At 34.5% G+C, this 17,687-nt stretch overlaps 1 protein-coding gene across 1 annotated transcript; it reads right to left on the bottom strand.

Moving 5' to 3' along the window:
* Nucleotides 1-853: 853 nt before the first annotated feature.
* LOC123913946 (trans-cinnamate:CoA ligase, peroxisomal-like) lies at nucleotides 854-3,375 on the bottom strand. Its single transcript, XM_045964887.1, has 2 exons — nucleotides 3,080-3,375; nucleotides 854-2,620 (listed from the first exon to the last, which is right to left on the bottom strand). The coding sequence occupies exons 1-2, from the start codon at nucleotides 3,275-3,277 to the stop codon at nucleotides 1,082-1,084; spliced, it is 1,737 nt and encodes a 578-aa protein (XP_045820843.1). The 5' UTR covers nucleotides 3,278-3,375; the 3' UTR covers nucleotides 854-1,081.
* Between the last annotated feature and the right edge of the window lie 14,312 nt (nucleotides 3,376-17,687).

The following is a 17,687-nucleotide window of genomic DNA, read 5'->3' as shown; positions in this document are numbered from 1 at the left end:
CGTCTTTCCTAAAATTTTGATCCTTTTAGTCTTTTATTTTTGTCCCATATCGAATTTGAGTTGATTTGGATAAGATTTATAAGTAAGAGTTTATATTTACCTTATAAGTCAGTTTTGTAGGATAGTTAGGCCCAACTTCTAATTAATTCTAAGAGTTTGTATGAAGATGATTAAGGTTGAATAAACTTTTAAGAAAGAATATTGTTGTTTATCATGTTTCTATTGATTTTAAGAGATTTGTCTTTACACGCAGAAGATATTCGATTTACACAAAAAAAAATAGATGTCGATTTTGTGAATGAGTAATTTCTCTCAAAAGAATTTGACTACATTTTTTTCGTACAAAATAAAAAATTTCAACCTTAAATAATATTTAAGAGATGCGAGTTTAATTCCACTCAAATCATCGTAATCTTGGTATATATACTAGTTTTGGTATACTAGTTATTATAGCAAGGTTACCATGAACAATAGTTCATCTCCAAATAAATCATTATAACTATCAAAATATAAAAGGCCAAATGTAAGTAAAAGTCCATGTCACCTATGTTTGGTTAAAATATGAGTCGGAGATGGTAAATCAAAAGATATAAATTTGAGAGGTCAAAATTGCTCGTTAAGATAGAGGTTCAAAATTACACAATAATAAAATTTAGAGGGTTAAAAGTGCAATTAAGCTGAAATGAATTTTGTGCATGTAGAGTTCCATTTTCTTTAAGGCAAACATAAAAATGTTAGGAAGCATAAATATTATTAATTAAACAGATAGAAAATATATGACTCAAAAATTAAATTATGTAGCCCACATAATTAGAAATCCTTAACCAACAAAGTGGAAACCACTAACAAGATATTTGGAAACTTGGAATACAAAAAAATATTTATATATTGTTACAATTTGCCACAAAACAAGTTGAACCAGATCAATACATAAAACTAATGCCTCAATAGTTGCTGAAATGTGAACTATTTAAATATAGAGAAATATAAATAGCTCCAAACTCAATATTTACACAACACAATACACTATTCTTTTTTTTTTTCTTCTTCAAATAAACAAAGACTAATAAAAAAAAGACTTTCAAAGACGAGACATAGCCAAAATCTGGTGATTATTTTGATTGACTTGATTATTAGTCTTCTTATTCTTATTCTCCACAAAACTCTTAGCTTTGACCCTCAATTCAAATTTCTGAATCTTATTATTACCATTCTTTGGTAACTCCTCCATAAAAACAACCTTCTTAGGTACCATAAAATGTGGTAAATTTTTTCTACAATGACCAATTATCTCATCCTCAGTAACAGTAAAAAAATCACTTTTTTTACCATCATTTTTCTTAAGTGAAACAAAAGCACAAGGACTTTCACCCCATTTTGGATGAGGCATTGCAACCACAGCAGCTTCCAAAATCTTAGGATGCATATAAAGAACATTTTCAACTTCAACACTACTAATATTTTCACCACCTGAAATAATCACATCTTTAGATCTATCTTTAATTTCCAAATAACCATCTTTATGTATAACACCAACATCACCGGTTCGAAACCAACCATCGCCGAACGCTTTCGCAGTCGCTTCATTATCTTTAAAATACCCCATCATAATTCCACTTCCTTTCAACACAATTTCCCCCATTGTTTCACCATCTCTTACCACACTCTCCATTGTCTTAAGATTCTTCACATCAACATCAGCAAGTGTTAAAACACTAACCCCTTGTCGCGCTTTAAGCATCGATTGTTCTCTTTTCGGCAAAACATTCCATTGCTTTTGCCACTCACAAACAAGTGCTGGCCCTGTTGCCTCTGTTAGTCCATAAGCATGTGTCACATGAAACCCAATTGACTCAATTTCCTCAAGTAGCGACGCAGGCGGAGGCGCTCCACCGGTTAGTATATTAACCGGAGTTTTTATCTCTCTCTTTTCGCTAGCTTTTGCGCCTAAAATAATATTAAAAATAATAGGCGCGCAACACATGTGTGTCACATTATAGAGATTTATAGCTCTATATATATCCGAAGCCGCAGTGTTTCGGATACAAATATTAGTACCTCCTCTAGCAGCTATACCCCAAGTAAATGTCCAACCATTACAATGAAACATTGGTAATGTCCATAGATAAACAGGTTCACTACCCATTTCCCAACCAAGGATTAAACTCAAAGTACTAAGATAAGCACCTCTATGACTATAAACAACACCTTTTGGTTCTGAAGTTGTACCTGATGTATAATTCAATGCAATTGGTGACCATTCATCTTGGATTTCTTCTGGAATGTAATTTGGATTACCATGACGGACCATTTGTTCGTATTCAAGCTCGCCTAACCGGATTCCGGTAGGAGAGTTTATGTCGTCTATGACGATTACTAATGGAAGTGATGAGTATTGTTCTGTTTGATTTTTTTCTTCCATTAGTAATCTTAAGGCTTCTTTTGCTTTGGGGACAAATTCGTAGTCTACGAAGAAGATTTTCGCTTCTGAGTGTCGAAGAATTGTGGCTATGTTTTTTGGGTCAAGACGGAGGTTAATCGTGTTTAGTACCGCGCCCGCCATAGGTACTGCAAAATGCATCTCATACATTGCTGGAATGTTTGGTGCCAATACTGATACCTGTTTCATTAAAAATAAAAAACCAATTAGTTTTTTTTTTTTTAATAAATCGAGCGAATCTTGGTCATAATGGCATGTAACATTTTGAATCGTCGTCAATTTTAGGTCATGATATTTGATAAGGCGAAAAATTACAATCAAATACAACTTTTTTTTGTATGTCACAGTCTAGATCGTAGTCGTTGATCTAGGAATGATATGTAACATGTTTCAAATTGGTCACGTTTAAGTAACAATATTTGATATTGTGAAAAAATCGCAATCAAATACAATAATTGTAGTTGCACATAAACATAAAAAAACTTTATGTCACGGTCACAATTATGTGCGGTCGCTGATTAATTTTAAAAACTTTGGAATTTTTTCCGAGATTTTAAAAACTTTGTGTAACTAGTAATTTTAAAAACTGCATGGAATTTTTTCCAAGATTTTAATATTTATATAGATGTGAAGACATACCACATCGTTCTTAGAAATGTTGAGAGCGCGGAGGGAGGAAGCGAGGCGGCGACACCGGTCATAAGTTTGTGACCAAGTGAATTGGGTTGCTTCATGAATAACTGAGGGACGGTTTGCATAAGAAGCAGAAGCTCTCATCAAGAAAGTTAAAGGAGTGAGTGTGGTATAGTTTGCTGGGCATTTTGGTAGATTATCCATTAAAAGAAATGAATATTTTAAATCTAGAGAGTGTGAGAAAGGGAAAAAAATTGAGAAATTGTTGTGGTGTGGTTAAGAATGAGATTAGAGGTGTGATTTATATAGAAAATTTTATATGAATGGAAGGGTATTAAAGGCCACGTTATTTGTGAAGAGTGTGGGACCAATAATATTTAGAAGCTGCAGTGAAGTTTGTTTGTGGAAGTGTATAATAACCACGAAATTGCTTTGGTGGTACTTTTTTGATAATTGCTTCTTTTGTTTTTTTTTAATTATTTTTTAATAATTGCTTTGATAGTACTGATTTTTTTTTTGTAAGAAGCTAAAAAGTTTTTTTTTTTTTTTTTTATAATTGCTTTGATAGTACTGGTTTTTTTGTAAGGAAGCTAAAAAAAAAAATTTATAAAGAAAGAAAGTTCTCATTGCTAAGAAGATCATGAATACCTTCTAAATGAGAAGCATGAGCCTAGAAGCCGGCATTGAAGGAGGCTCCAAATTTAAAGAAGAAATTTACACATTAATTAATTCTTCTATTTAAAAGGAGGTATAATTCTTTTATACCTTAAATCAACAACATAAACATAATACTTGAGAGGGACCTCAGATAGTACTAGTTGTGTGTGAATAATTTGAATACTGTTTTTTATTTTTAAGAAATAGTAATAATTTGAATACATGGTTGTTGTATGGTTGACCTTGTTAATTTATTTGATGTTTCACGTCACCATGTGCAATGCGTTATATTATACCACCATGTGCATGTTGTGTGTTAGTATTAATTGTTGTGTTGGTATTAATTAATTAATACTACTAGTTATAAAAACTATGATATTTTGTAATTTGAATTTTTCTTTTGAAAAAGAAAGAAGAAAAAATTGATATCAACTTGAATTCGCCAAATTTGAACCCAAAAACGAAAAATTGAATCTCAAAATAATAATAATAATAATAATAATAATATGTTTTCACTTAAAAAATAATAATTTATGCAAGTGCACACATACGAGTACCATGGTAAATTTTAATATAGACCAATATGGTGTAGACCGTGCTTAACAAATATTTAAAATTCTATAAGTCAAAAAAAAAATTAAAATTCTAATAATGACATACTCTCTCCATCCCAAATTATAAGGGAAAAACACAAAAATCACACTTATTAAGAAAAAATAGAACATGATAATTTGAAATATATGTTTTTGTGGGTTTTCCTTAGAATAAGTTGCATGAAAAATGTAAAAATAATTTTTATTGGTTGTTGTTTATTAAAAAAATGGGGGGGAGAGAGAGAGAGTGAGAGAGAAAATTAGATGCAATTTACATTTAATTTTATGAGATTAAGGAAAAAAAACATTATTGAAAATTGTTTTTTCCTTATAACTTGGAACAGAAAAAATAGGTTTTTTCCCTTATAATTTGGGACGGAGAGAGTATTTCGTTGTTTGGAAGTATAAGTTATGGGTTATTTTTATTTTTATGATTGAGATAATAATTTAATTAATACAAATTTGATTAAAATAATCAAAAATAAATATGTAACTCGTATTAAACCAATATCAATTATGTCACTGTTTTAGGTTAAAGATGAGAAAAATCATCAATTTTTACTTCTAAAGAGTATTGTCGAAAGTTATTAAAATTTTTAATAATTTTAAGCATTGGTCTACGAGTGATCCACAGTGACAACTACCAGAGTACCAAATAGAATTCTTTTGAAAAAAGTTTTTTTTTAAACAAGTCAAAATGAGATATGCATATATAGAAAAAGTAATCTCCTTAGCACAAGGTGTGCCAAAGGAGATTATAAAGTTACAAGAGAGTTCAAAGTATAAAAAACTAAACCATAAAGAAAACTATACAAGGTCCAAACAAAGCATAGGACTAAACCACCAACTATAGCAGTTCAAAGTTAAAGTACTACTCGTCGCTTTCAACCACCTATAAGATAAAGTCTTGATCTTATCCAACATCTGATGTACTGAATTTGCCGAGCCTCTGAACAATCCATGGTTTCGTTCTGTCCACACAATTCACACGCAAGCAAGCCATATGAGTTGCATGAAAGAGCGTCGTGCACAAGAACCCACTGCCGAACTAGAGAACTGAACAAAATGATCCGAAATGGTCTGGGCAATCACCAAAGAGGAGTCAATCCACGAGCTAACAAGAGACCAAAGAGAACCTAAAAAGTTATTATTTATTTAAGTTACATAGTACTACCTCCGGTTACTATTATAAGCAAAAAATCACCTTTTAGATTTATTCAAAAAATAATGTATCTAATCCATAACATAGACCAGATATACTACTTTTTCAATGAACCTAATAAATAATTTTTTACTTATAATAGTGACCGAATGAGTACTATTTTCCAACACAAAAAGTTACATAGTACTTTAATCCCAACAAAAAAAGTTATATAGTACATCATGTGAATCACAATTTTAATTTTAAAATTTACAATTGTTGGTAAAAGAAATAAAAAAAAAATGAACAATCTATAATTCTCGCTGTTGATGATCATTCGATTATTTAATTTTATGTCATTATTTTTATATTAATTTATTTTTAAATATTGGTACACGATCAAACTTCAAAATAGTTAATAACTTTACCTAATTTTATGTAAATTGCAGTCAATAATCTGTTTATAGCTCATATGTATTGTTATTATAATCAATAGAAAAATAGATTCTATGTCGTTATCCTGTTGCTGAATGTTACTCCTGCTCATTTAAATTGTATAGGTGATTGTTTTGTTTTGGTCTGTGTGTGATATTTAAGAGAGGATCATTATTCATTTGTATTGTGTAGATCTGATTTGATCAATGGATGGCTTCTTTGTAATGTATCTTGAAGGTGAAGGTTCCTCTACTGTATTATGTTTGAAAGTTATCATAGGGATCTTTAAGTTTCGCATTATGGTGAAGTTAATTTAAGAAAGAATATGGAATCATTTGCTATTATGTAGATAAAACAAGCAATTTTTTTTTCGACAAAAGATAAAACCAACATTTAAATCTCGGAAAAATTATCAATTTCTACCTAGCACTTAAATATTGGGCTTTAATAACAAGTTCTTAATTTTTAAGATAATCGTTAAAATGAAGGTGTGAAAACACAAGAAGGGGGGGTTGAATTGTGTTTTAGTCAAGTTTAAAACTTTTTCAAGTTCTTAACTTAACTACAACAGCAGCGGATAAATAACACAATAAAACACGATAAGAGAGAGAGAGAGATCACACAAGCAATTTATACTGGTTCCTCTCACAAAACGAGAGTAGTTAAGTCCCCTTGCACTTCCAAGGGATTTCACTATAATCACACAAGATTACAACTGCTCAAGCACACAAGCAAGATACTTCTCAACACTGCTCAAGCACACAAGCTTAAGACTTCACACTTAAGCACACAAGCTTAAGTTATCTCAAATACAAGATATAATAAAGTAATGTAAAGTATACAACAACTCTTAGTCAGAACCTAGAAGAACAAATACTAAATATTTGAACTAACGTGCAACAACACAGTTCAGAGGTTCAGAGCTTTGTATGAGGAATTCAGAGTTTGTTCGTGCGTGTTAATAATCCTTGATATTGATGTTGTATCTAATACAGCTGATCCTTCTAGTATATATATGACTAGAAAAGAGTCGTTGCAAAGAAGACCGTTGAAGTAGATAATCTTTTGTCTTCAAGCAGCCTGTCTTGATGCAGTTTGGTTGTATCTAAAACTGAGAAAGAGTTTCAGGTACTTTGACTACTGCAGAGAAGACTTTCCTTATTCAGCTAACACCACTGATGACCCACGTTCTCAAAAGAGGACAGACAAAAGGAGATTAGCTGTTCTGATCAGGCTTGAAAGGTCCTTTTCTTCATTGGTAGAAGAGTTGACTTGCAAAAGAGAATCTTTACAAACTTCAAGAAGATCATCAGAGCTTGATGAAGTTAAGACCTTAAGAAGTTCTGAAGACTTCATCGTCTGAAGATTACAACTTCTGAGTCTCACAATCTTCTGAACACTTACAAACTTCTGAAGTCCTTATCTTCTGATCATTAATCAGAGCTTAATTGACTCTAAGTCCTGCACACTTAAATTAAATTTTTAGTCCTTCCAATTGTTTATTAATACTTTGTTATCATCAAAACCTTAATAGATTTAGGGGCAAACATTTTTAAATCAATTTTGTTCCAACAATCTCCCCCTTTTTGATGATGACAAACATAAGTATTAATTGACAATTGTTGTTAAATTAACTTATCATGTTTCTCTTAGGTTTGTGAGGTTTGCAAGCTCCCCTAAGATTGATACTCCTTAAAGCCTAAGCTTTAAGTTTTACCCATGATATTTTAATTTAGTATAAGATTAAGATAATTTGGAATAAAATAAATTTCATATCTTTCTTCAGAGTGAGAGGTTTGCAAGCTCTCCCCCTAAGTCTCATAAGGCTAAGTTAAGATTGCACTCTTAACTTATCCTTACTTATGAAATTTATTTCAGTTTCAACTAACTTAGTCTCCACATTGAAATACGTAAAACAACTTAAAAGTAACAACTTTTAACTTAATGGATAAAAGCGTGAGCGTGGTTTCAGCTTTGAAACTTATCACTTATCAATTAATGCGTAACTACTCCCCCTTTTGTCATTATCAAAAAGTAAAAAAAATTTAGATAACCAAGACAGTCAAAGAAGAAGAGTGGTTGTTACAAAGGTGAATTTATTTCAAAAACAAAAAAACAACGCGCTAAAGGGTTTATAAAAGGTGAACGAGTTAACATACAGGTTTCACAAAAAATAATAAAAAAAATATATCAAGAAGAATCAAGAAGAATGAGAAGATTCAGTTCACGTATTGCAGAGGTTCGAAGAAAGAAAGAAGAAGAACGCGAAAAAGATGAGAAAGATAAAGAAGACAACAAGAAACCACAAGATGCTGAGATTATAATCATTTCATCAGATTCTGAAGCTGAAGAAAATGAAGATGATGCTGACTATGTTGAGTTCTTGGCTAGCTATGTTCCAGAAGAAGAACAAGAAGAAGAAGAAGAGCAGAACCCAGATCCCATAGAAATTTCATCAGAGGATGCTGAGGAGAAATCTGAGATTTCTTCTGAGTATTATCCATCTGACTAGGATTAGGTTGTCTTTTTCTTTTTACCAATGTACTCAACATTGTTAGATCATTAATAAAATTTTCTTTTAAATTCATCTTGTGTTCTTATGTTCTGGTTTATCAAAGAAAAAATTAGCACATAAAAATAACAACCACATAACTAAGTTAAAATCCAAAATAAAAATTGTTCAGACACTAAAAAATAAAGTAAAGAAAATATGAATATCAGGTTCAGAAGATAAATATCATGAAAGACATAAAGTGCAAAGAATCCTAAGGTTTCTTGAGAAAGGCTAAGAGCTGGTCAAATTTGTCATTCAGAGACCCCACGTTGGAGACTAAACCATCCACTTTTGATTCCAAATTGAGGTGAGCTGTCCTTTGCCTTTCCAAACCTTCTTGTTGTTCCCTCAGAGCTTCTTGAAAAATCTGCAGCTGATTTGCAACCAAAGGTGCCTGTTCTTCAACCAAAGGTGTCTGTTCTTCAACCAAAGGTGCCTTGCCTTTATCAGAGGAGGGTTCACCATCCTCTGGATAATCAATCATCAGAATATCAGCATCTTGATCATCCTCTTGGTGCAGCTCAGGGATTTCTTCAGCAAGTCTTGCAGCAGCTTCAGCCAGACGTTCATTTTCAATTCTTTGATCCTCAAGGCTCTTAAACAGCTTGGAATCCACCCAGCATTCCTTAAAAACAGACATATGCCTTGCAGTAGCAGCAATAGCAGCAAGCTTAGCACGCTCATGCTCTTCATGATTAAACCCAGTCAGTCGTTTCAAACTAGCTCTTGCTAAGCTGTCCTTCAGTAGATGTACCATATCCAAATCTCGTTGTCCAATCACAGTTTTGATCTCATCACCCATTGCATCCAGAGCTTTGCAGATTCTAGCCTTGATTAGTGACACCTCCATATCCACATCAGAGGGACACACCAAAAACTTGTCCTGAATATGGGATAACCTAAGTAAATCATCATACAGCTGATTGGAGAGGTTACCAAAAGGGTCAGAGGATGAGGGTGAGATATTGGGAATGGTAGAGAGTTTTGTTGGGTCATTAGCAGGGTTGTCAATGATAACAACTTCTGCTTCTGAAGGGTTAGGGGCACAAGTATGAATGCGTGGATTAGGATTGAGTTCAGGAGTTGATTCAGAGGAAGAGATGTCAGATGTTGATTCAGGATAAATGTGTTCAGGTGATGGTTCAGGAGATTTGTGTTCAGGGGTTGGTTCAGGAGATTTGTGTTCAGGGGTTGGTTCAGAGGATTTATGTGGAGAAGGTTGTTTGGTGGGAGAGGTTTGTTCAGCAGTTGGAATATCTGGTTGAGGTTCAGAAGGTGGAATGTCAGATGATGCTTTTTGTGGTTGAGGTTGAGGTAGAGGTGATTTTGGTTTAGGAGATGAGGAAGATTTGTGGGTTTCATGAGTAAGAGGCTGATTATTGAGGGGGTCAGGGCTCAGGTGTTTTTCTAGTTCAGAAAGAGGGTTATCAGAAGGTGAAATGTTGGGAAGAATAGTTCTAAGTGGTTTGGTAAACCCTATTCCAATTTCAGCTTCATTAAAGATATACTTAGGAGTCTTACCTTTGGGATCAGGAACTTGTTTCTGATGCATCCTAGTACTCAGAGTTTCTTCATCAGACTCAGTTTCTGAATCAGACTGAGTTTCAGAGGAGTCACTCTCTTCACTTTCCTCTTCATCAATAACAAAAGGCTTCTTTGATGAAGTAGCAGCAGCTTTGCCAGAACTAGCTTCATGTTTCCTTTTTGTTCTTTGCTCAGCAACAGCTTCTTCTACTTTAACCTTCTTCTGAGCCAGAAGATCTGGTTTTTCTTGTTCAGCTTTCCTCTTAGATTTCCTCTTAGGATTGTACAAGTTTACAGGAGCTTTTGGAACCATACTCCTGTCAACAGTAAATCCTTCTTTTCTAAGAACTTCCAGATAATCTTGGATGATGTGCTCAGCATCCATTTCAGAGATTACTGGATATCCATCCACATACAGACGATCTTCAAGACTGGCTGTAAACTCTTGTGGAGGTGGAACTACTTTTGACGAGATGAGACGCATCTTGGTTAGAAAGCTTGCATTCAGAATCTCAGGAGTGAACTTCTTTTCCACAAGTTCTGGATGGAACTTCTTCAGATTCTGAACAACATGACCTTGATAAAGAAGGTCTGAAAGTAATCTTGGATAAGCGATGACTGTCTTCCTCTGAGATTTGCTTAAGAAGATTGCCTCACAGATCCTTTCAAAAAAGTATTCTCCCAGATTCACTTTCATTCCTTTCAGAAGGAAGTAGATCAGATGACGATGAGTCCAGGAGATTGTATCAGTACCACCAACTCTTGGACTGATAGCAGCTAGTATGATCTTGAATAGCACTCTGTAGACATCAGTCAAACCCTTGACTTTACCCTTCAGTTTCAAATCTGTACACATCAGAGCCAGAAGATCATTTCTGTACCTTGTGTCCTTCTCAAAAACATCCAACTCTATCCCAGAGTTATCCAAACCAAGCAATGCGTTGAAGTGAATAGGAGAGAAAGCCAGATTCATACCACAGATATTTGACCTAATCTGTTTTCCAGAAAATTCCAATAAACCCATTTCTTTCCTAGATTTACCTTTTAAACTAGGATTTCTTTCAATAGCCGCAAGTTCTTCCTGTTTAGCTTCAGCCTTATCAAAAACCTTAGCTTTCATCCAGAATTTCTTCAGGAGATCTGGGTAAATATGACCATTTAGCATGTTGAAGTACTTATCCCAACCTTGAGTGGAGAAGTACTTTTTCACATCGAACCCATTAGCCTTCAAGCTATCAAAGTCTATCATCTTCTCAGAAAGAAAGATGAGCTCAGATTCTGTAAACTCCATTTCGTTCCCAACGATTTGAAGATTTCTAAACATGAACGGAGGAATCTTTGTTGTTGAAGACGACGAAGAACCAGCCATGATGGAGTTTAGGTAAGGGTAGGAACTAATGAGAGAGAAAGAAATTTTTGTTGAAGGTTTAGAGAGAAAAGAAAGTGTAGGTTGTGAAAGTGAGAAGTGTGCAAGTGTATTGTGTAAGTTTTATTTAAATGCACACCATAGTTACGCTAATTGACAGAAAGTTGAATACTAAAAGTCATCATTAACCACCCACTACCTGACACACGTAGACCACGTGCAGAAATTTACTCGGTAACTGCTATTTTAATGGACAACTGTTCAGTAGCGAATACTAAACGTTTCCCACTTAAATAGTTCAGAGCCTCTGAGATATATAAAATTCTCTATCAGAGTTAAGTACTTCAGAGCTTGTGTTTCAGATGTTCTGAACCATAAGTTCTGATATACATAATCTCTTACACTTTAATAGCCAAATAAAATTTTTCATTCAGAGATTGAAAACATGTTCAGATGTTTCTTTATAAAATCAAATCTCTCAACAGATAAAGCTTTAGTAAATATATCAGCCCATTGATTTTCAGTATCAACAAACTTAATATCTATAATGCCTCTCTGAACATAATCTCTGATAAAATGGTGTTTGATTTCAATATGTTTGGCTCTAGAGTGTAGGATAGGATTTTTAGATAAATGAATGGCTGCAGTGTTATCACAATATAAAGGAATATTGTGACTGCTTACCTGATAATCTTCTAACTGATATTTTAGCGAGAGTAGTTGTGTGCAACACTTAGCTGCTGAAATGTATTCTGCTTCTTCTGTAGACAAAGCTATAGTAGTTTGTCTTTTACTAGCCCAGGAGATAAGGTTTTCACCAACAAATTGACAATTGCCACTTGTGGATTTTCTTTCAATTTTATCTCCAGCATAGTCAGCATCACAGAATCCATTTAGCACATAATCATTGGATTTCTTATAGAGAAGTCCAAGATTAGTTGTTCCTTTCAGATGCCTAAAGATTCTCTTTACAGCAGTAAGATGAGATTCTCTAGGATCTGACTGGAATCTTGCACATAAGCAAACACTGAATAAAATATCTGGTCTAGAGGCTGTCAGATAGAGTAAGGAACCAATCATACCTCCGTAGACCTTTTGATCTACTTTTCCTTCATCTTCTGACTTGCTCATGTTGGTAGTTGGATGCATAGGAGTGTTCATTATCTTGCAATCATCTAGGTTGAATTTCTTCAGAAGTTCCTTGGTATATTTTGATTGATGAACATAAGTTCCTTCCTTCTTCTGATTGATTTGAATTCCCAGAAAGAATTTCAATTCTCCCATCATGCTCATTTCAAATTCATCCTGCATTATCTTAGAAAAATTCTTGCACAAGGAAGCATTAGTTGAACCAAAAATAATATCATCAACATAAATTTGAATGATTAAAATGTCTTCTTTGGTTGTTTTTCTAAAGAGTGTGCAGTCAACCTTCCCTTTTTCAAAACCCTTTTCAAGAAGGAAATTACTGAGTCTATCATACCAAGCTCTTGGAGCTTGTTTCAGATCATACAGTGATTTCTTCAATTTGAAAACATGTTCTGGGTTTGAGATATCTTCAAAACCAGGAGGTTGCTTAACATACACTTCTTCAGAAATAAAACCATTTAAGAAGGCACTTTTAACATCCATCTGATACAAGGTTATTCCATGATTAACAGCATAAGATAGAAGTAACCTGATTGCTTCAAGTCTAGCAACTGGTGCAAAGGTTTCAGTATAGTCAATCCCCTCTTGCTGACTATAACCTTGTGCGACCAATCTAGCCTTGTTTCTTACCACTTCACCTTGCTCATTCAGCTTGTTTCTGAATACCCATTTTGTTCCAATAATGTTCTTGTGTGAAGGTTTAGGCACTAGAGTCCATACATCATTCCTTTGAAATTGATTCAGCTCTTCTTGCATTGCTACAATCCAAGCATCATCTTTCAGAGCTTCATCAATCTTTGAAGGTTCCATCATTGAGATAAGACCAACTAAAGATTCCTCATTTCTTAGTTGAGATCTTGTCTTCCTTGGACTATCCTTGTTGCCTAAGATCAGTTCCTCTGGATGTGATGATTTGTATTTGAAAGTATTTCTTGGGGGCTCATCATCTTCAGACTCATCATCAGCAGGTTCAGAAGTTGCTTCAGTTCTTTGTTGTTCAGAGTCTGTAGGAATTGTCATGTTCAGAGGTTCTTCAGAGAATGGATGTTCTGAGTAGTTTGGAATATCTGAATACTGATCCTCTGATACGTGAAATCTAGACAAACCTTCCACAAGCTCTGACACTTGGTCAGGCTCTTTGTCATCAAATTTGACATGCATAGTTTCTTCCACAGTGTGTGTTTCAGAAATATACAGTCTGTATGCTTTTGAGCGTTCAGAATATCCTATAAAGATACCCTTATAACCTTTAGCATCAAATTTCTTTAGATGGACTTTGTTATTTAAGATGTAACAGGTACATCCAAACTGATGAAAATAAGAAATATCAGGTTTTCTTCCTTTGAACAATTCATAAGCAGTTTTGTTCAACTTAGATCTGATATAGATTCTATTTTGAACATAACATGCTGTGTTTACAGCTTCTGCCCATAAAAACTTTGCTACAGAAGTTTCATGCATCATGGTTCTGGCCATTTCTTGCAGAGTTCTATTCTTCCTTTCTACAACCCCATTTTGTTGAGGAGTTCTAGGAGAAGAGAATTCATGCAGAATGCCATATTTTTCACAAAAGTTTTCAAAAGGTTCATTTTCAAATTCTCCACCATGATCACTTCTAACTTTTAAAATAGTGTAGCCTTTTTCATTTTGAATTTGTTTGCAGAAAATGCTAAACTCATCATAAGCTTCATCTTTTGTTCTTAGGAATTTTACCCAAGTCCATCTACTGTAGTCATCAACAATCACTAATCCATACTTCTTTCCATTGATAGAGGCAGTGTGAACTGGCCCAAAAAGATCAATGTGAAGAAGTTCCAATGGTCTTGAGGTAGAGACAATGTTCTTAGGTTTAAAAGATGATTTTGTAATCTTTCCTTTTTGACATGAACCACAAAGTGTGTTTGAGTGATATTTGATTTTAGGTAAACCTCTGACAAGGTCAAGCTTGCTAAGCTTAGAGATTAACCTCCAGTTAACATGGCCTAACCTCTTATGCCAGATCCATTTTTCTTCACTCAAGGTCAAAAGGCACATCACTTTTTGTTCATTCAAATCAGAAAGGTTAATTTTATAAACATTGTTCTTTCTCAGACCTTTGAATATAATGGAGTTATCAGATTGTTTAGACACAGTACATGATTCCTTATTAAAGACAACTACATAACCATTGTCGCAAAATTGACTTATGCTCAATAAGTTATGTTTGAGTCAATCTACTAACCAAACATCATTAATAGATAGAGAAGAATTACCAACTGTACCTGTACCTATTATCTTTCCTTTTTGATTACCTCCAAAACCAACAGATCCTCCTTCTTTCATAGTCAGCTTAGAAAATAGTTGTTTGTCACCAGTCATATGCCTTGAACATCCACTATCCAAATACCATGAGTGATTCATGATACTTCTTTGAGTGGCAGGCTGTATGAGAAACAACTTTAATCATTGCGGTAGAACTCTTCATCACAGTTAATGATAAAGTCATCCCAGTATTCTTCCTCTTCATTTCTCAAGTTCTGATTGGTAACTTGAGAACTTGTTAACCATTTGTCTAGGACATAAGCCCTTCTTCCTTTGCATAGGACTTGTTTCCATGCTCTAGGTAGGACATATCCTTTCCTAGTTGGTAAATCTGAATGGTACATTATTTCAGCATTTGGTACCCATCTTCTGGGTCCACGCTTGTTAGTCCACAAATGCTTACTATGTTGTTTAGTGTTAGAGAAAGATCTTGGTTTGGAATAATAACCTTTTTGAAATCTTTTCTTTGTTTGAGATCTGTTATTATTTCAGGATTTGGATTGTTTATGATTCCAAGGTTTGTATTTATTACCAATCCCATGTTCTGATTGATTATATCTACTGACTCTAGAATCATAAATAATCTGAGTCCTGTACTGCATCTGAGATTTGGAGTTTGAATTCTTTCTTTTAAAAACTTCTGAGCTTTTAGATTGACTAGCCTCAGGTACTGAAGTTCCTTTGGTTCCAGAATTTGAAGTCTCAGATTTTGAAGTTTTCAGAACTTCTGAACTAATGTTCTCAGGTTCTGAACAACTTCTATCTTCTGAACTTTCCTTTCCAGATCCTGAGGAACTTGGTTCCTCTGAGCTGTCAGCTTCTAAATCACTCAGATCATCATTGTCATTTTCAACAATACCAGGATTCTTTCCCTCTTCACTGGATGGAACAACATAATAAACCCAAGATTTTCCAACCTTTTTGGCAGAGGTCTTCAGCTTTGAATATGTTCTACCATATTCATAGCCAAGTCCTTCTCCTCTATGTCTCAAAACATTATAAATTCTATTAGCAGCTTTGCTCTTCCCAAGGTTGAGATGCACAAATTGTTGAAGAGCTATTTCCTGCTCATCAATAGGTTTGTGACAAACAGCACAACCCTTTTCAAAGTCATTTACTCTATTCAGAGTTTCTTGATATAGACCTTGAAAATGTTCTGCTTGTTCAGTCAGAGTGTTAAGCTTTTCTTGTAAAACTTTTTGTTTACTTAACACTCTGAGATGTTTCTCAATGACCTTGTTAAGTGCAGTTATAAGTTGAGATTTAGAACAGTCAGAAAATACCTCATCAGTTACTTCTGAATCTGATTCTGATTCATCCTCTGAGTCTGCATCTGAGTCAGTTGAAGCCATCAGGGCTAGATTTGCCTCTTCTTCTTCCTCAACTTCTTCCTCAGATGATAGCTCTTCAAAAGTAGCCATCAGACTCTTTTTCAATTTGCTCTTAAATTGTTGCTTCTTTGAGCTGTATCTTTTGCTTTTGTCTTTAGCAGACATTTCTGGACAGTCAGCAATAAAGTGTCCTGGCTTCTTACAGTTGAAGCAGTTCTTCTGATCATCCTTTTTGCTGACAAAGTTTCTGGAACTGTTACCTCTGAAGTTTCTTTTGTTAAATCTGTTCCATTGCTGAAACTTGGTGAATAAAGCAAACTCATCTTCACCCATTTCCTCCTCTTGACCATCTGCAGAAGATTCCTCTTCAATGTCAAGAAGCTGAGTCTTAAGAGCTTTAGAAGGAGTCCTAGTTGACTGTAAAGCCACAGACTTGGACTTCTTCTTAGCTTCTGAGTCAGCGTTCAGAACCATCTCATGGCTTATGAGATTGCTTATCAGAGCCTCAAGACTCAGAGTCTTGAGATTTTGAGCTTCTTCTATTGCAGTGACCTTAGGTCTCCAAGCAATAGGAAGACTTCTCAGAATCTTCTGAACATGATCATAGGTGGAATAACTCCTCTTAAGAGCTTTAAGACCAGATACAAGGATTTGAAACCTTGTAAACATAGTTTCAATGTTTTCATCTTGTTGCATAGTGAATAGTTCATATTGCCTTATCAAGAGACTAGCCTTAGCCTCTTGAACTTTTTCATTACCATCATAGGTAGCACACATCGAATCAAAGATAGATTTAGCAGTAGACTTGTTTTCTATTCTGTCATAATCTTCATGTCTAATAGCACCAACAACAATGTCTTTTACTCTATGATGCTTAGTGTAGATTTTTAAGTTAGCTGGTGTGAGTAACTTTCTATGCTCAATGGACAATCTTCTATGTTCATTTAAGTTTTCAAAAGTTACTCCCAGCTCAACCAAATCCCACAACTCATGATCAATAGCAGTAATATTGCTATACAGTCTTTCCTTCCACCACTCAAATAATGATGCATCACCATTGAATATAGGGGCTTTTCTGTTGCCACTATGTTCATGTGATTCATTACTCAAGTAGTCAAAACCAAAAGCATTTCTAGGACCACCACCAGCTCCACTGGCCTCACCGGCTTCACCGGTTGTTCTAGTGCTACTATCGTCTCCTCCAGACATAGTGTTCTCACAAGATCTTTACTGTCTCACTGTTAAGTGAAAGTAACAGACCAGAGCTCTAGATACCAATTGAAGGTGTGAAAACACAAGAAGGGGGGGTTGAATTGTGTTTTAGTCAAGTTTAAAACTTTTTCAAGTTCTTAACTTAACTACAACAGCAGCGGATAAATAACACAATAAAACACGATAAGAGAGAGAGAGAGATCACACAAGCAATTTATACTGGTTCCTCTCACAAAACGAGAGTAGTCCAGTCCCCTTGCACTTCCAAGGGATTTCACTATAATCACACAAGATTACAACTGCTCAAGCACACAAGCAAGAGACTTCTCAACACTGCTCAAGCACACAAGC

Source organism: Trifolium pratense, linkage group LG3 (genome assembly GCF_020283565.1).
Source record: "Trifolium pratense cultivar HEN17-A07 linkage group LG3, ARS_RC_1.1, whole genome shotgun sequence".
NCBI lineage: Eukaryota > Viridiplantae > Streptophyta > Magnoliopsida > Fabales > Fabaceae > Trifolium > Trifolium pratense.
The sequence above is the reverse complement of the archived record's forward strand: the minus strand, read 5'-3'. Positions and strand labels throughout refer to the sequence as shown.